This window comes from Martes martes (assembly GCF_963455335.1).
Source record: "Martes martes genome assembly, chromosome: 5".
In the NCBI taxonomy this organism is placed as follows: Eukaryota; Metazoa; Chordata; class Mammalia; order Carnivora; family Mustelidae; genus Martes; species Martes martes.
Genome location: NC_137892.1, coordinates 144,721,114 through 144,740,193, shown reverse-complemented (window position 1 = coordinate 144,740,193; position 19,080 = coordinate 144,721,114). Strand labels below are relative to the sequence as shown.

At 33.5% G+C, this 19,080-nt stretch overlaps 1 protein-coding gene across 1 annotated transcript in view; it reads right to left on the bottom strand.

Annotated features, from left to right (window-relative positions):
• CDH9 (cadherin 9) overlaps positions 1 to 19,080 on the bottom strand; it is a gene marked incomplete at both ends in the record, with an annotated part of 82,249 nt that overhangs the window by 23,098 nt on the left and 40,071 nt on the right. The window contains 4 exons of the mRNA XM_080804574.1: positions 902 to 1,089; positions 3,206 to 3,373; positions 3,958 to 4,077; positions 11,311 to 11,605. Coding sequence (XP_080660700.1) covers positions 902 to 1,089; positions 3,206 to 3,373; positions 3,958 to 4,077; positions 11,311 to 11,605 — 771 coding nt within the window. The remainder of the gene's footprint in view (positions 1 to 901; positions 1,090 to 3,205; positions 3,374 to 3,957; positions 4,078 to 11,310; positions 11,606 to 19,080) is intronic.

Here is a 19,080-nt window from a genome sequence, read left to right as displayed (position 1 = left end):
TACTTGTGATCTCTGTCTGTCAAATAAATGAATAAAATCTTTAAAAAAAAAAACAAAAAAAAACCTTCCCCAATTATTGCTTTTTAGGTATATCAAATAAATCAGTAATTTTTTGTTTTGTCTTACACTTACTCATAGAGGGTAACTGAATATAATGGTATGTACACTAAGATCAATTCCCACTTGGTAATGCATTTCACATTTTGATGGTCACAGGCAAAATGTATTATCGAATGGACATATAGATTATTCATTATTATTATCAAAGTTATACAAAGTTAAAATCAGAGAAAATATAGAAAAAAAGTAGAGATTCAGCAAACTGTTCATATAAATTGCTTCCTTAGTTCCAACATATCTAAAACTGTTATTTTAGAAAGAAAACCATATTTCATTAATCTGAACACTATGGAAAGCAAGATATGAATGAAAACAGAAAAATCAAGAAATTAGAATTTAATCCACATTTCTCTGGATGATAGTATGTGAAGTTTCACAATATTCTCTCACACCGCATCCAACATAAAAAACATGCAGCATCTTCAGGTTTCATCAGCTTAAAGAGGCTAATTTAAATATTTTGTAAAGTACATGAAGTAAAGTTATGGCTGCATGCCTATTTTTTGGGGCCACAGAAAATGTAAAATAAGGACTTTTGAGGCTATCTAACCCTAGTTTGATTGTGTACTATAAGCAGTTAAGGTTTTGTATCACATTCTAAGTGTCAGTGACGAAGTTGGTTTACTTATTTGAGATGAAACCACAGCCATACCCACTTCTATGAAAACTGGACAGTGTGTAAAGGATGGGAAAAATAAATCCTAGGCTTTTCTTCCCTTAACTGAAAAGCAAAAATAAACTGTAAGTGCTCAATGAAAAAATGAAGACAGCGTAAAGAAACCTGTTTGACAGTTATAATCCCTTCCTGTGTATCCTTGTCAGTGATGACATCAAACATGTCTGCTCCATCTCCTTCAGCAATGCTGTATTCCATCTCAGCATTTTCCCCCACATCAGGGTCATTGGCTTTTATCCTTCCAAGATGGGTTCCAAGAGGTACAGACTCGGGAGAATGAAATTGATACGTACCTGAAAATTAAATCAGAGATGTTTTGACATTTCCTCTTTAGATAACAAAAGTCTTCTTTCCTCTGCCTTTTTTCCTTCAGTAAATTAATTTTAAATTGGGAGAGGTTTTCATCGTATTGAATTGTAATTGTAAACTGTCAAAAATTATAGGTTTATTAAGTTGGAAAAATAATTCATAAAGGCAGAACAGTGTCCTTTCGTAAATGAGAAATACACATTTAGGAGGATTAAGTGAATGTTCCAAGGTTATTTAGAAAGTAGATGGTAGACATGTTATTAGAATCCAGAACTTCTGCTCAAGAGGACAAGAAAACTGACTATTCACTACATATCTAGAGCCTTCAATATTATCATTATATATTTTTACCTGTATTTTCCTTTAAATTACTTCAAAAACTTGGACTTATTCTTATATCCTAAGTCAGGGATAGAAAGTTAAATCCATACACAGAAACTTTCCTTCCTTTCTTCCTTTCTTTCTCCCTCCCTCCCTCCCTTCCTTCCTTTTTTGATTCTTAACGCCTTTAAGTGGTATATGAATGTTTCTATTTCCTACAGTTTTCAGCCAGTCATTATATTGCATTGTGCTGTCCTTGAAAGGATTTTAGTTTGTGACTTTTTATTCAAAAGACAATGGGAAAAAGTTACAAAAAGAGTTAACGAAAGTTAGAATTGTTTTTAAACATTTAATATGTGCTGAACTCTGTATAAGGAAAGGCTCTCTATATTAATTTATTTAATTCTAACACTAGTCCTCATAAGACCAAGGTAGTAGGTACATGATCTTCAAGGATAGGGCTCAAGGAAATCATCCTATGAAATTGAGAAACGCAGGTTTAATAACTAAGTCTCTCTGACTTCGAAGTCTATACTCTTCTCAATTTTCTTGGTGATTAAGAAGGACTTCCAAATCCAACTGCCTGCATTGGAATTCTTATTACTGGGCAAATTCAATTCTCTAACCCTTGATTTCTATAAGAATAGGGTGATAATGACAGGAATTAGCTCACAGAGTTGTTGTTGTTTTTTTTTTTTTTAATGAGAATTACATGAAATTATGTCCTTAATATGTTTACTCCATGGCTAGTTCTTAAATGTTTTTATTATTACTATAATAGTTCTAAACCTTTTGCTAAGATATAATAGATCATGGAATTATAGAGTGGCAAACCATTTGAGAATTCAAGTCATACTCTTTCAGTTTATATTTAAGGAACCTGAATGCGAAGTTTAGATTTATGATAATTAAGCTTATTATTTATATTCTCAGCAAACTTTTTAAAAACATTTGTCGGATGTATATGTCAAACATCCAAAGTTGAATCATCAAATGTTTTAAATTTGGCTAGTTTGGAAAATACTCTCATCTATTGGATTCAGTATCATAAATTTAAATTTGAGACCCTTTAATTGAACATTTCAAAAATAGGGCCCTTTATATTTTTATTCACTGCAAAAAGGAAACATTCCCAGCAGAGGTTTAGAATCTGTTTTTATGGGACTCATGGCATGGAAAGCATCTATGGTTTAACATACATGCCTAAAATGGTGATGACTAAAGGGGTATTGACTAATTTAATCTTTTTGAATATGTAACAGATGTTAGCAAACTTTAACATGTCTTGATGACATCAGAACTAAGATATACCATAATTCGATGAGCCATTTGGAAAAACAAATGCTGCCAATTAAACCCAAATTGCCTTGATTTTGATATAGTATCTGATTTCAGAGACTTTATAACATCGAGTGTGTGTTTTAGAATCAATTGTATGTAATAAAAAATAAATAAGTAAATAAATAAATAAGAGTGTATTATTCCTATATACAGACAAGATAACCGAGGCAAGACAAGTGACAGACATGGATTTGAAACCAGGCAGTCAGAATTGAGAGTCCACACTGTGAACCATAAAAGATATAAGAAAAAGAGTGGATGATCATAGTGAATATTGGGAAATCAATTTTTGGAAACTGTGATATTTTGTCAGGGGGACTGGTTGTAGATTTGCCTTTCTTCATAAACTGATAGTGAAAATACCAGTACAAATATTAGCCTCTGTTCGTAGTGTGTTGGAGTAGGCTTCCAACATGAGATAAATAAAACCTTCCTTACTCTGGGGAAATCGAGGAGGATTGTTGTTGACATCCGTCAGAGTGATGTTTACTGTGGTGGTTCCAGAAAGGCCTCCCATCTGGCCGCCCATGTCTTTGGCTTGTATAACCACTTGGTACTGCTCTTTATTTTCTCTGCTCATGTCTGGTAGTGCAGTTTTTATTATGCCTTTTAGAGAAAGTAGACAAATATTTTACAATTCAATAATTGAGTTTTAAGATTAACCTATGCAAGATCTATTTTATAGAAGTTTGTCATAACAAACAGATAAAAAGTTGGTGTACCTAAATGTATGAAATCCATAAATATTAAATTGTAATTGACAGAACAGAAAGAAATCTTCCACTGGCTGTTGTACAGGGAATGAGTTTGCTAAATCAATTTAATTATCTTTTTGATTAAGAAAATTAACTTCATCCAGAAATCTTCAGATTAATAAGCTTGCTTGATTTTGATGATCGTCACATTCCTTAGGTTTTGAGTATTTCCTATGACACGTAAAGTGCTAAATCTCTGAAGTTTTGTATTTGGTGTCATGAATTTAAATTCAGTAAGTAATAGTCTCAAAAGCTAACAGTTCAAATAATCTACATAAATAATATGAAATTTGCTTTTATTTCCATGGAATACCTGTAGGGAATAAATGAAAGCATGATGCTGAACCAATAGCTTGTAAAATACAGAGAAATCTATAATTGTGCATCCAGATGTATTACAACGTAAGAAAGAGACCAAGTCTTAAAGGTTATTACCTGATTCTGGGTCCACTGAAAAATATGGCTGTCCTTGCAATATGCTGTAGACCACCTTGGCACTGTTTCCATAGTTGGCATCATCTGCATCTGTTGCCGTCACTTGTATAACTGATGTACCTACACGAATCCCCACCCAAACACAGACACCTAAATACTTCCAACTTTGAAAACTGTCTTTCTGAAAAATTACTGCTAGTCATGTGGTATGTTAGACAATGGTATATATTTAAACAATTTTTTAAATGATGCTGCCTCAAAAAACCCACACTTTTCTTTGTCATGCCTTTTTTAATATTTCAGTATCCCTTAATTTTATGGTTTGAGCTATCTGAAAAAAAATCAGCAAACTATTTTATCACAAAAATGAACATAATGAAACAAATGCACTGCACTTTTAGTTGATCAAAAATACTGTAAGGAAAAATTTTTCACTGAATACAATGCACATGCAATTTTCAATTAATGCAGTTACTGCTAACTGAAAATGTGTATTCAAAGATAAAACCAGCATTGGTAACACTCAGGCTGCTTTTTGCTCTGGTAAGTTAACTGTATATTGTAAATAGAATAAAAAAATAGATGGGTTTTAATAAAAAACAAAGTGACATAAAATTGACCTGTAATTTTTGTGTATTTAAGATATAAATGATTATTAAGCATCTGTGTCTCCCTATAAAATGTAGTTACCAAAGTCATATATGATTGTATTTATTGGTATGCTACCTATTATTTGCTGCACATAATGAAATTAGTAGATACTTCCCCCCCAAAATTAAGAAAGTATATAGTTCTGTCACATACAATACTGTAATTTAATACTAATAACTGTTTAATTTTATTTTATAAACTTAAAACTTGTTTATAAAATATAAACTTAAAACCATTATAAAACTTAAACCATTGTCTTTTTACTTTATCATAAACTTTACTTTATCATAAACTTAAAACCTTATAAAACTTAAACCATTCTCTTTTTACTTTATCATAAATTGTCTTTAAAAGATAAAATGATTTTTTAGGTGCTAGTTTCAGAAGCTTAATGTATTGGACTTTTCTAATATTTTCCCTAATCACTATAAAGATTCAAAGTATGATTATAAAACTACTATTAACTAAAACCTACTATGTATACCTTGGGCAAAATGAGTTTATATGACATTTTCTAGTATACTACATGTAAGTTTTCCAAAGTTTGACTCTGATTCTTACATTGATTTAAAAATTCCTTAGCACAGGGCAAGTTCCATCTTGGCTGTGTCTCCTACTTGAACACCCCATATGTTACACACTCAGAACTTGTCTCTTTGACTTGTAGTGAATGTTTCTCAAAATTTGCATGTATATGCTTATGCAAAGCCTAAAAACTAAGTAATCGTACATTAAGATTAAACTAACAGCTCATTTCTCACCAATGTATCTGAATACTAACGCATGAATTTTGCAGCAGTCTTTTTATGGGTTTTTCAAAATTAACAAGAGAACTTGAGCTCTTTCTCTTGAGACCTTGAATTCATACTTGGTACATCCTGTGTGAGGACACACTGTGAATTACTCAGTGGATCCTAGCTGTTCTCCTTTGTCGTTTAAAAAATACCTCCTCCCATCTTAGCCAGGCCAAAGCAGAAATAATAAAGTGATCTCCACCTCCCCACAATAACATTAAGAAGTTAAACTAAAGTGGTTTTCTGATTTATATTGAATTTTTTACATAAACCTATGTGAACATATGTTCGTTAGAATAAGAATTGTTTTCATAGTTGAGGATTATTTGAAATATGAATTATTCAGTGTAATCAATATGCTAAATGCAAGTGGTTAATTCATCAATTTCATGACATGTAGTTTGCTACCAGTTTCATTTTTCTTTTACTGTGGATATCACTTCATAGTGAAAACAGGTAAAAATACTCCTCTATACCTTTTGACACTTTTAATAGTATGTTTTGTTGTTAAATTTGTTTTCTGTTGTTTGCTTTTATTGTGGCTATGTGATCTTAGAACATATCCAAAAATACTTGACCTAAAAAAGACATAAAATTTAATCTAAAGAATAAAAATCAATCTTGGAATGTGACTAAAATGTTATAAACACTCATATAGTACTAGTACTGTCCCTTCCCTTAGAATCATGGTAATGATTAGGAATGCTGTTAAACACTGATGAACACTGACAGCATATTATTATGATATTTCTAATGGTAGAATAAGAAAATAGAAATGTTGGACTTTAGGGAATAGATAGTTGTTTTTATTTCATAGGTTGTATTTTTTTCATGAACTTATTGCACAGTTAATACTATTTAGAAATAAAATTAGAAAGTAGTTTCTATTTATATATATATAAAAAATGCATAGATTTTATAATTGTGTGTTTATTATAAAGATGGATTAAAATATTGTGATTTTTATATCTCTCTGAATTTTCTGAAATACTTATAATTTTCATTTATTCTCAAATAATTTAAAATAAGTGTTTTACTTTTACATTAAACAAAGATTTAAAAAATAACTTATAGTGAAGCCTGAATGACAAATTTACTTTATTTGTTATTTGTAGGCTTTGTCCTGTGTGTTAGCTCCCCAAAGGCAGGGCCATGTCTATTTTATTCAACATTTTATCTTTGAAGCCCAGCAGAGTTTCTAGCAGAAAGTCATAATAAGAATGAACATTTACAGAACACTTAAGGTAGGCTAGGTAGAATATTCAGCCTTAATTTACATGATTACTTTATTCTCAGGAGATGCATGAGATGAAGGCCTTGAGACATAGAGAGGTTGCTGCTCATGGCCACACATCTAGAAGGTGATAAGGGATAGAAGGTGATAGAAAAGGTGATAGAGATCAACCTAGACAGTCTGAGGAAAGAAGCAGTATTCTAACTACTTCACTAAAGGGCTTGTCTGGCATTTGGCTATGATTAGATACATTCTTGAATCCACAGGCAATGAGCGCTTAGTGGCTTGGATTAAGTCAAAAGGGATTCATTGGTGAGTTCTATGTGTGATTTGAGAAAATTTACAGAGGGATTTCTTATTGAGGAGATGGTGTGGAAGGGGAACAGGGTAAGTTTTTGAGAGACTGGTTTTGGGAAATACGCGGTCTATGGGAAAGTATGCATCAAACACCACAAATTTACACAGTAGGACATTGCCTAGATGAAGATGAATGCATGCAGATATGGAAGAGTGATAGATAATCTTTAATCAAAGTATGATGACCGCAAAAAATAAAAAGAATATCTATGGGATCTGCCATAAATATTTGATATTTAAATATATTTAAATATAAATATTTAAATCAGTGTATCTCATTTTCCTTCATTATATATCCTTATATATTGTCTAGTTTATGTGTTCTGATGAGAAAATGCTAATGCATTTCAGATTTCAACAATTGAGTCATTTGATTTTAACTTTTGAAAAGGAGAGAAGCATGTGATTCTGAGAAACACAATGGAATGTGGCATGTGGTTTTGACAGAAGCAGGGGTAGAGGGATAAATAAACAAGGAGAGGAGTTGGTGAGAGAGGAACAAAAAAGACACAATTAGGACAAAAATAAACAGGGAAGGGGGACAATATGGAGGAGAACATTGGAGGATATCAAGAAGCATTCTTTCTTAATTTATTATGTATGGGCTTTAACTCTTAGTATCTGGGTTACACACAGCTTGAGAAAGTTCTCAAGTATCACCATTTAGTTTTTTGTATAGGTCAAAACAGAGACAATTACATCTACAAAATTTACTGAGTTAATATTAATTTTCCTTTAAACAGCATTATATACAAAAATATAATTTAAAAATATGTATATTTTTTAATTTTATTTTTTCAGTGTTCCAAAATTCATTCTTTATGTACCACACCCAGTGCTCCATGCAATACATGCCCTCCGCAACACCCACCACCAGGCTCACCCATCCTCCCACCCACTCTCCTCTAAAACCCTCAATTTGTTTCTCAGAGTCCACAGTGTCTCATGGTTCATTTCCCCCTCTGATAAAGTATATATATATAATATACATATATATAAAATATGTATTATTTATATACATAAATATAATAATATGAATATATATTTTATTTATATATATAATGAATAGACTTTATTTAGATATTTTATACATTAATAGATCTAAAATCTTAATGTAAAATGCAGCCACTCCCCTTTCTGTTTTAGGATTTAACTTTATTGATAAGGGCATTTGAATTAAAAGAATAAAATAAGAAAAATTGCTGTGGGGTAACTAACTGGGTGATGGACATTAAGGAGGGCATATGATGTTATGAGCACTGGGCATTTTACGCAGCTAATGAATCAATGAACACTATACCAAAAACTAATGATGTATCAATATGTTGGCTAATTGAATTTTTTTAAAAAAGATTTTATTTATTTACTTATTTGACAGACAGAGATCACAAGTAGGTAGAGAGACAGGCAGTTAGAGAGGGGGAAGCATGTTTCCTGCTGAGCAGAGAGCCCAAAGCGGGGCTGGATCCCAGGACCCTGGGATCATGACCTGAGCTGAAGGCAGAGGCTTTGACCCACTGAGCCACCCAGGCCCCTGGCTAATTGAATTTAAATTAAAAAAGAAAACTGCTGCTTTTGAGGAATTACTAAGAATCTCATAAAATTAGTTTTCCATAATAAGCACAAATATTTTAGAGTGGGGAAAAATACTAAGGCATTGAAATTATCCAGTTTTCCCTGCTTTTTATTAACCTTTTTTTCTCTTTTTTATAACTAGTATAGTAATAAATTGTGTGTTTTGGGGCAAGTCAGTTTAACTCTTTTGAGCTGATTTTTACTTATTTATTAGAAGAGGGGTAATATGGTATCTTTTGTGTGTGTGTATGTGTGCGTGTGTTTGTGTATAATATAATGCATTGATATTTAAAAATGATCACACATACGATGTCTGTCTGTGGGTCAAACAGGACCCACCCTTTTTTTCAGTTTTGTTGGAATTGTAGACACAGAGGAAGTGCCATTGACAATGACGTAAATTCTCATTTTTAAGGCTTGTAATAACCAGAAATTGTACTGCCCACAATTTAAAGCTTATATAAATGAAATATAGATTGCCTTACAGGAAGGGCTTTTTGGACAAGGTAATCTGCAGGCCTTCTTCCATGTATAAACTTGTATATTCTGTATATTATTATGGGTATTGAACTACTTAAGTCTTTTATTTTTAATAAAATATTCAGAACTTATTCCAGTGCTACTCTTATTACATACTTGATAAATATTAATAAATCAATGAAATAGAATACATTTGAATTAGGTAGATGATAGGAATACACAGAGTAGAGAGATAATATTCCATTAAACAGCACAAAATAATATGGGGAAAATACAGGTTATTTGACTTTCAATATTAACAGTCTGATAAGTAAATATTCTGGTTTTTAAAAAGAGGTAATTCTTTGAAAAATTTAAAAGTTATTCAAATCTAAGTCAGTTATTATCAAAATGTGTCATAGTCAAATGCCTGTCATCAAAATTATACTTTTTATTCCTCTAGGTATATAAAATCTATTTTCAGAAGGATAAATGAAATCTTTTGTACTATTAAGTGTCAAAATCTCTGACAAAATAGGGATGCCTGGGTGGCTCAGTCGGTTAAGCATCCGACTCTTGGTTTTGGCTCAGATGATGGTTTCAGGATCATGAGCTGGAGTCCAATCCCTCAGTGCAGAATCGGCTTGGGATTCTTTCCCTTTTCTTCTCATTCCCCCTCTGTTCCTCCCCCTGCTCACACTCTCTATCTCTCTTCCTCTCAATCTCTCTCCCTCTCAAGTAAATAAATAAATAAAATCTTTAAAAAAATATCTGGGAAAATAACATACAAACAGAATAAAAAATAATGTTTTATAAAAGTTAAAGTGTCTTAACCAGGAAACCAAACTACTTTAGAATGCTCACCCATAGGAAGTTGAAATAGAGAGTATAATTTTAGATGTATCTTCATCTCAAATATAAGCCATTAAGGGATCATGATACATACCTACCTCAGCCCACTGGTCGACCTATATGAACCTATCCAGTACTTTCCATGGAACTATACCAGGCTAGCAGATATTTTAAAATGTTAAAGAAAACACAACCACTCATATTTCATCCTAGGCTTTCTAAATTCATAGGACTCTTGTCTAATTTGATAACTCCCTTTCATATTATCAGAATGAATACCTGAAAAGGCAATTGAACTGCACTTTTCTCAGATAGATGAGATTTCAATTGCATTGAGAGGAAATAACTTCTTTACAAACCCCTGGTTCTTCTGGCTAGATGACACACATAGTTAAGAAATAATTTTGTATCATTAACTCAGTAAAGGTAGATATAAGTTTGGTTTCCCTCATAAAGAAACCATTTTTACTGAAACATGATTAATTATAATAATTTCAAAGTTAATCACTGAAAACTGATTTTGAAATAATATTCAACTAAACAGTATCAAATTTTGAAAATTGGTTGTATAATTTGGATATTATAGTAAGTTTATATCACTTCTTTTTTAACATGTTATGACTTAATTCTTACCTCACTAACAAATCTAAACTTAACACATGCAGGTAAAAATTGCATAATAACAAATAGTATTTAAAACTGTGAGGACCCTTAAAAATGAAACAATTTTTTCAGTTTGCATAATAAACTATTATTCGGTAGTGGAACTCAGCTAAAATAACATTAAAAGACTTGGCATATTGTTATTATGCTACTAGGTTATTTGATCTTAATTCAGTTACTTAATCTTTCAGAATCCTGAGTTCCTAATTAACAGAATGGGGATTTAAAGTTCTATTTCCCATGCCTTCCACATGAAGTTCTTTCAATGATCAAATGAAATGATCAAAAGAAATTTGTCAAATGCAAGATTAGTTGTTATGCAAAATAATGCAAGCAAAACTGTCCAAAACTGTCCAAAACTGCTGACACTATTTGATATCCCTTTTTTATTTCAGGCGAAAATACATTCAGCTTGACTGCCATTTGAATGGCAGTTGAATAAAGGTAAAGATTTTGGTTGAAATGGAATGGAATAACTGTTCTCAGTCATCATATTTTTAGATCATATTTTTAGGTATCATTTTAGGTATAAGTTACAACATAGCAGGAATTATTAAAATATGTAAAATTGAAAATAATTAGAAGTGAGATGGTTTCACTAGTAGTCTTCATATATATATATAATTCTTTTTTTTGATCAACATATTTATTGAGTACCTCAGTTATATATAATTCTATCTTGGAAGGGGCTACATACGTTAACTGTATGTCTGTAATAATCACCTTAGAAAACAAACAAAGAGGTTAAGTGGAATAGCATATACCTACCGACTCCAGACATTTCAGGAACACTGGCAGTGTATAAGTCTTTTGTGAATTTTGGTTCGTTGTCATTGATATCATGGATCTTAATAATAAATTCAGATTCAGGTTCCACCTGCCGCCCCGTCTTTCTGTCTATAGCCTTGGCACGAAGAATGTATAGGGATTTTTCTTCTCTGTCTAATTTCTTTGCAGCATGAATATCTCCTGTATTTTCATCTATAACGAACAGACTGCCAGCCCCATCTCCTGTTAATATGTATTTTAAATTTCCATCTCCTTTATCTTGGTCAGTGTGAAGCTTCAGAGAGGCAGAAAAGAAAAGTTCTATAAATACATGCATTGTTATTACAGAAAAAATTAATTTTGGCACATATCAGTGGATCTCCATAATATCACGGAAACAATGATTACAATGGTTATCTTAATTTTCAGTGTGAGAATACTAAACATTTCAGTTTTATCACTCTCAAAAATTTTAAATAACTATATTTACACATCATAAGGGGCTAAATTTTCAGTATGATAAAAATGAATATATCTTTTGAAACAGAGTTTTGAATGGTTCAAAGATGTACATAAACAAGAAAAAAAGATCCATAAATCTAGAACTGAGGTAGATATACTCCTGATTACATTTAACATCATTCAACTCAAAGAGATGATATGAGACATTTTGAACTTTTGATGATAAGTTTAGAATACCACCATAATTGTAAACTGATTTTACCTCCCTTCAGTATGATATTGTTTGTAGAAGCAGAAGCTCTGTCTTCAGAGACATCAAACAGAGAGAGAATTTTAATTTTAATTTCAAAGATTCTTCTCTGTACGACTTTGGGAAAGTACACTTTCAAACATGATGTTCTCACTTTTTTGGGAAGTCGACATATTTATAGGCATATTTAAAATCCAATTGATACCAAAAAAAACAGGGCTTTTCCACTGGCCATATAAGTATTTTTTTCATAAATTATCTTTCTTCTTCTGATACATACCTATCTTAAAAAGAGGCTGTCCATTGAGTACTTAAAACAGACAAACAGATCATATATTCACAGAAATTTAGGAACTGGAAAAGATCTTCACTTTTTTTTCAAATCTAACACTATTCTGAAACTTGATTCCCTATCCCTGCTATGTTGTCTTCCATCATATACCCACAATTCCCATTACATCCACCTATTTCTTTGATGTCCCATTCCATCTTTGAATTATTTGACTATTTAGTGTTTTTTTTATAGTAGCCAAAATAACAAACTTGTGATTCATATTTTATTCCTCTTTACTTTTAGTCCCAATGCTAAAATAATCAAATGCAGTCTTTTCTTCTCTGAAATCTCTTTCCCACTCATCTGTATGTCTCCATCTCTATGGCTGTCACCTGGTTTTGTCTTCCATGATGTCTTATCTGGACCACTGTAGTAATCTCCTAATGGACGTCTGCCTCCCCTATTGCTCTACTCCAGACAATTTTCCATTCTAAAGAAGGTGATTTTTTACATTAAAAGTCTGGTCATGTTACCTCTTAACGTAAAATTCTTCTACAAGTTACAGTGCGACAGAAACATGAATCTAAAGTCTTACGAACCTGGGTTAGTCTCATGCAAATTTTTGTGTTATATTGGACACACTGTGTATGTGTTTAATCTAAAGTTATTCTATTAAAAGGACATAGTATTCCTTTAAAAATAATCTTCATTTTTATTATTGTTCTAATTGTTTGGACTCTACCATCTTATTTATACATCTTCCATAATTTCATCCTCATTTCCAGAGGCATCTCTGCCACCTTTACCCACTTCATTGTCATTCTGTACATGCCAATTGTATTATTTTGCCTTGTACTATCTTCTTCATCTTCAGAGGGCCTGTTTCAGCTTTCATACTTGATGCTTGCGTATTTTCCTCTTACCCTTTAATACTCTTCCCCTTCTCTGCTTTGTTTCCTACCTAAATATTTATCATAACTCACTTAAAATAGGGATGACTTCTCTGATTCTCTAGATTAGGACAGATATGCCAGCTGTGTAATTATAAAGCACATTTCAGTGCCCTATCGTGATACTCACACATTTGGTGAAATTATTTATCATGCCCACTAAACTGTAAAATATAAAGGAGAAAGATTGATATTTTTCTTTTAAATTGTTAGGATTTCATTGAAGATGACATAAAAATGGAAGGGCATTCCATGCTCACAGATTGAAAGAAAAAAATATTGTTAAAATGTCTATACTATCCAAAGCAATCTATACACTTAATGTAATCCCTATCAAAATACCACCATCATTTTTCACAGAGCTTGAGCAAGCAATCCTAAACTTTTTATGGAACCACAAACAACTCCAATAGCTAAAGAAGCCTTGAAAAAGAAAAGCAAAACTGGAGGAATCACAATTCCAGATTTTGAGTTATATTACAAAGCTGTAGTAATCAAAATAATATGGTACCAGCACAAAAATAGACACATATATCAATGGAACAGAATAGAAAACTCAGAAATGAATGCACAACCATATGGTCAATTAATCTTCAACTGAGAAGTCAAGAATATCCAGTGGGAAAAAGACAGTCTTCAATAAATGGTGTTGAGAAAACTGGACAGCAACATGCAGAAGAATGAAACTGGACAACATTCTACACCATACATAAAATAATTCATAATGGATGAAAAACCTAAAACCATAAAAATCCTAGAGGAAAACATAGGAAGTAACTTCTTTGACATTTCATCTAGCAACTTCTTACTAGATGTGTCTCCTGAGGCAAGGGAAACAAAAGCAAAAGTAAACTATTGTGACTTCATCAAACTAAAAAGCTTCTGTACGGTGAAGGAAACAATAAGTAAAACTAGGGGCGCCTGGGTGGCTCAGTGGATTGAGCCTCTGCCTTCAGCTCAGGTCATGATCCCAGGGTCCTGGGATCGAGCCCCGCATCAGGCTCTCTGCTCAGTGGGGAGCCTGCTTCCCCCCCACCCCTGCCTGCCTCTCTGCCTACTTGATCTCTCTCTCTGTCAAATAAATAAATAAAATCTTTAAAAAAAAATAAGTAAAACTACAAGGCAACCTTTGAAATGGGAGAAAAGATAATTGTAAATGCCATATATGATAAAGGGTTAATATCCAAAATGCATTAAGAACTTATAACTCAACACCCAAAGAACAAAAAATCCAATTTTAAAAATAGGCAGATGATATGAATAGACATTTTTCCAGAGAAGACATACAGATGGCTAGCAGACACATGAAAAATGCTCCACATTGCTCATCATTATGGAAATACAAATCAAAATTACAATGAGGTATCACCTCACACGTGTCACAATGTATAAAATCAACAACACAAGAAACAACAGGTGTTGGTGAGGCTGTGACGAAATGGGAGCCCTCTTGTAATATAGGTGGGAATGCAAACTGGCACAGCCACTCTGGAAAACAGTATGGAGTTTCCTCAAAAAGTTAAAAATAGAACTATCCTATGATCCACCAATTGCACTATCAGGTATTTAGCCAAAGAATACAAAAATACTGACTTATAGGGATACTTGCACCCTGATGTTTATAGCAAGATTATCTGCAATAAACAAATTATAGGAAGAGCCCAAAAGGATAAAGATCCCTTTATCCCTAAAGGGATAAAGAAGATGTGGGTGTGTGTGTACCATATGATTTCATTCACATGTGGAATTTAGTGAATAAAATAAAAGAACATGGAGGGAGAAAGAGAGGAAAGCCAAGAAACAGATGCTTAACTATAAAGAACTAACTAATGGTTACCAGAGGGGAGGTGGATGAGGGGATGGGTAAAATGGGGGTTAAGGAGGGCATTTGTTGTGATGAACATCTGGTATTTTATGAAAGTACTGAATCACTAAATTCTAAAACTGAGACTAATATTACACTGCAAGTTAACTTAACTGCAATTTAAATTAAAACTTGAGAAAAATGTCAATGGAAATTTTACATACATACACATGAATCAAAATTATTTTTAATCTTTTCTGTATACTTCCTTATCAGTTTTCTATGTATTTAGCATAATGATAGTATGTCAACCTAAAAAAATAGCCAGTTACTTTATTACCAAAATTAATGTGTTTGGGACTAGCAGAGGAACTCTAATTCAGGATAAGCAAACTATGGCAAGCCATAGGCAAATCTGAGGAGACAAAGGGAAAATCAGCTTTTATTAAGTTGAGGAGGATATCGAGGAAGGTTGTTTTAAACCAAAGTCTGTTGTAGAAGAACAAGAATTTGAGGTTGTGACAGTTTCTCATTAGCTGCAAGTGGTGGTTAATGTGTTGTTGCTGGAGCAGGAAGAGATCTTTCTTCTTGTAGGTTATGTAGGCTGCAAGAGTGGTAGGTGTGGGAGATATATTTTTATATCTTACTTGCATTCAAATACCTGTGGAAACCATTCACTTTTCAAAAATTCTCTCTTCATTTAAAGTATTTTGATGTCTGGAAAAATATTTAACCAGCATGGTAATCATAATCACAACACTTTTCTCTGAAAGATTTTATATTTTATTTTAAATATTTCAAGGAAAATTCCGTATGAAAATTGTGCTGCTGGGACTGAATATGGGGTGCAGAGAGAAATTAAATTAGCTACAGATTTTCAGATTAAGTACATTATCTGAAAATACTGAATTTTACAAGATTTTCAGAATAAGTATTTTGAATTTTAATTAAATAAAATACTTGCAACAAAATGATAATATTATTTTAGTCATTCATACATTAAAACGATTATAATTTAGATTTATGTCTTATTCCTACCTGTTCTAATTCCTGCTATGATATTTTATATATACTCATTTAAATGCCATTTTAAAAGAATTATGTTATATAAAAATCACACATTTTATTTTATTTTTTTAAAGATTTTATTTATTTATTTGACAGACAGAGATCACAGAGAAGGAGGCAGAGAGAGAGGAGGAAGCAGGCTCCCTGCTGAGCAGAGAGCCCGATGCGGGGCTCGATCCCAGGATCATGACCTGAGCTGAAGGCAGAAGCTTTAACCCACTGAGCCACCCAAGCGCCCCAAAATCACACATTTTAAAGCAGGTCTTTATACAATTCCATTTTGAGAATGAAAATTCACAATACTTATTTTCTGATGCAAGTTAAGAAAAAAACAAAAAAAAATACTATCTTAAAATACTGGGTTTTATAGTCATGTACATTATTAATTTTAAGTTATACATTTAGAGTTGATAGAAATCAATAGTAAAATCTATTGTACCATAACCTAAATATAAATATCCTCTTATACATGAACCTGAAACTCAACAATTTTATAGGATCAATGAAAACAAAATAAAGTAGTAATGTTATGAATATTGCTTATCTATTATAGAACAAAGGCCACATAAAATTCCTAAAGAAATATGAGTACCCAAATATAGTTATTTTCTTTAGCTCTCAATGTACCAAGTAGTCCTCCCTCCCTGGAAGGAACTTACTTGCCTCTTCTAAACTTGAATGAAACCCTGATAACACAATAAATCCTAGATAATGTTTTGAAATGCTGTTATTTTCCAATAGTATCATTTTTGTACAGTATCAACAGCATCATGGTTGCAGGCTACCAAAACAGTTATTTGTTTTTGAGAAATTTGAAAAAAAACAAAAAACAAAAACGTGCACTCAAAATAAGCTAAAAATTTACATTATGTCTGGGATGTTTTAAGACATATACACCCACACTGAAAGGGTCCATAAAATAAACCTACCACTACTGGGAGAAATAAATTTGTGTGGGAATCCAGCATCATTGAAGAGCTTTGCGATCATTCCTCTCTATAGGCCATAGCTTACCAAGGGAAGCTATGCAGTCACTGAAATTGGTCACCTAAATGTAGTGGGAGTAATTGGATCCCAGAGTGTTTGGGGCCAAGTGGCAGCACTCAAATGCCTGAAGGAAGGTAACAGGATAACCATAAAGGATAGTAGAGTCAAAGCAGTGGTCAGAATAATTGGACTCACTCAGACATTGGCTCGTTGATCATGGTGTTCCTAGAAGTACAATAGATAGGAAGTCTACTAAATTCTCATGTGATCTGTAAAAGCAGAAGAGTTGAAGGTCAAGGAAACAAAAGACTAACTTGAACCGTAAAAACAGTGTCATGATGCCTCAGTCCGTCCCCAGACTTGAATAGGTTTATAGACCCAGACCCTTTGAAGGAAGGATATGCGGAAGTCCCCTTGAGGAATGTCCCCAGTACATGCCCAAACAGTCATAGTGTTAGTCTTTCGGTCTTTCTCCTGGCCTTCCCCAAATGGCCTATGTCTTTTACCAAAATAACTGTGCACTGGAAAAAAAGAAATAATCAGACATTTGGGGAATACTGGACACTAGCTCTGAATTCTCATTTATTCCAGGAGACTCAAAAAATCAGTGTGATCTGCCAACAAGAGTAGAGGTACGTGGAAGTCAGGTAATCGATGGAGTTTTATCTGAGGTGTGTCACGTAGTGGGCCCAGTGGAATCCTAAACCCATCCTGTAGTGAAAGATAAATTGTTACATCTGCCCCATCCTACAACCAGAAAGGGAGCACAATACCTTGTAGTCCTCTTTGGATTCTAGAGGTAACATATTCTTTCATCTGGGTATGTTATTTCTATCCATTTACTGCAACACCTGAAGAGCTGCTAGTTTTATGTGGCACCCAGAACTTGAAAAACCTCTGCAAGGGGTCTGGACTGCTGTGGGAGCTGGTCTACCACTTGGGCCATATAATCCAACAGATCCAACGGTGCTTGAAGTGTCAGTGACAGATGGAGATGTCACCAAGATGTTGCTTGGAGCCTTTGACAGGCTCCTGTAGGTGAACACTGGCCTTTAGGATTTTGGAGCAGAGACCTACTAACCTCTGGATATAATCTCCTTTTGAGAAGCAGCTCTTGGCCTGGTACTGGCCTTAGAAACTGAATATTTAACCATGGGCCATTAACTTACCATGCAGCCTATGCTACCACTCGTGAACTGCATGTTATCTGACCCAACAAGCCATAAGGTTGAGTGTGCACAGCAGCAACTCATCAAAACAGGTGCCGTCCTGCCGGCACATGCCCTGGAAGCATAAGTTAATTTACAGGAAGAAGTTGCCAAATGCCCATGGTCCCGCCTCGTGTTGCACTGCCTTCTCTTTCCCAGCCTGTACCTATGGCCTCCTGAGGAGATCCTTCAATCAGTTGACACAAAAAGAAGAGTCTTAGGCCTGGTTTAGAGATAATTCTGCATGATATTCAGTCATCACTGTAAAGTGGACAGCTGTAGCACTACAGTCCCCTTCTGGAACATTTTTGAAGGGCAGTGATGAAGACTAAGCCTCTAGATGGACAGAGCTTCCATCAGTGCACCTGCCTGTTCACTTATTTGGAAAGAAAAATGGCCAGATTTGTGATTATATACCAATTCATGAGCTGTCGCTAATGGTTTGGCGGGACGTTCAGGAACTTGGAAGAAACATTATTGGAAAATTGTTGACAAAAACATTTGGGAGAGACCTGGGCACACCACTCTGAATGTGCAAAACCGTGGAAATATTTATGTCCCATGTGAATGTTCACCACAGGGTGACTTCAGCAAACTGAGGTCTGGTGGATAGGATAACTGTTCGGTGTATACCAATCTCTATTCTCTATTCTCAGCCAGTCCTGTCGTTTCCTAATGGGCTCGTGAACAAAGTGGCCAGGGTGGCGGGAATATTATGCGTGGGCTGAGCAACGTGGACTCACCCACTAAGGACTGTCTGGCTATAG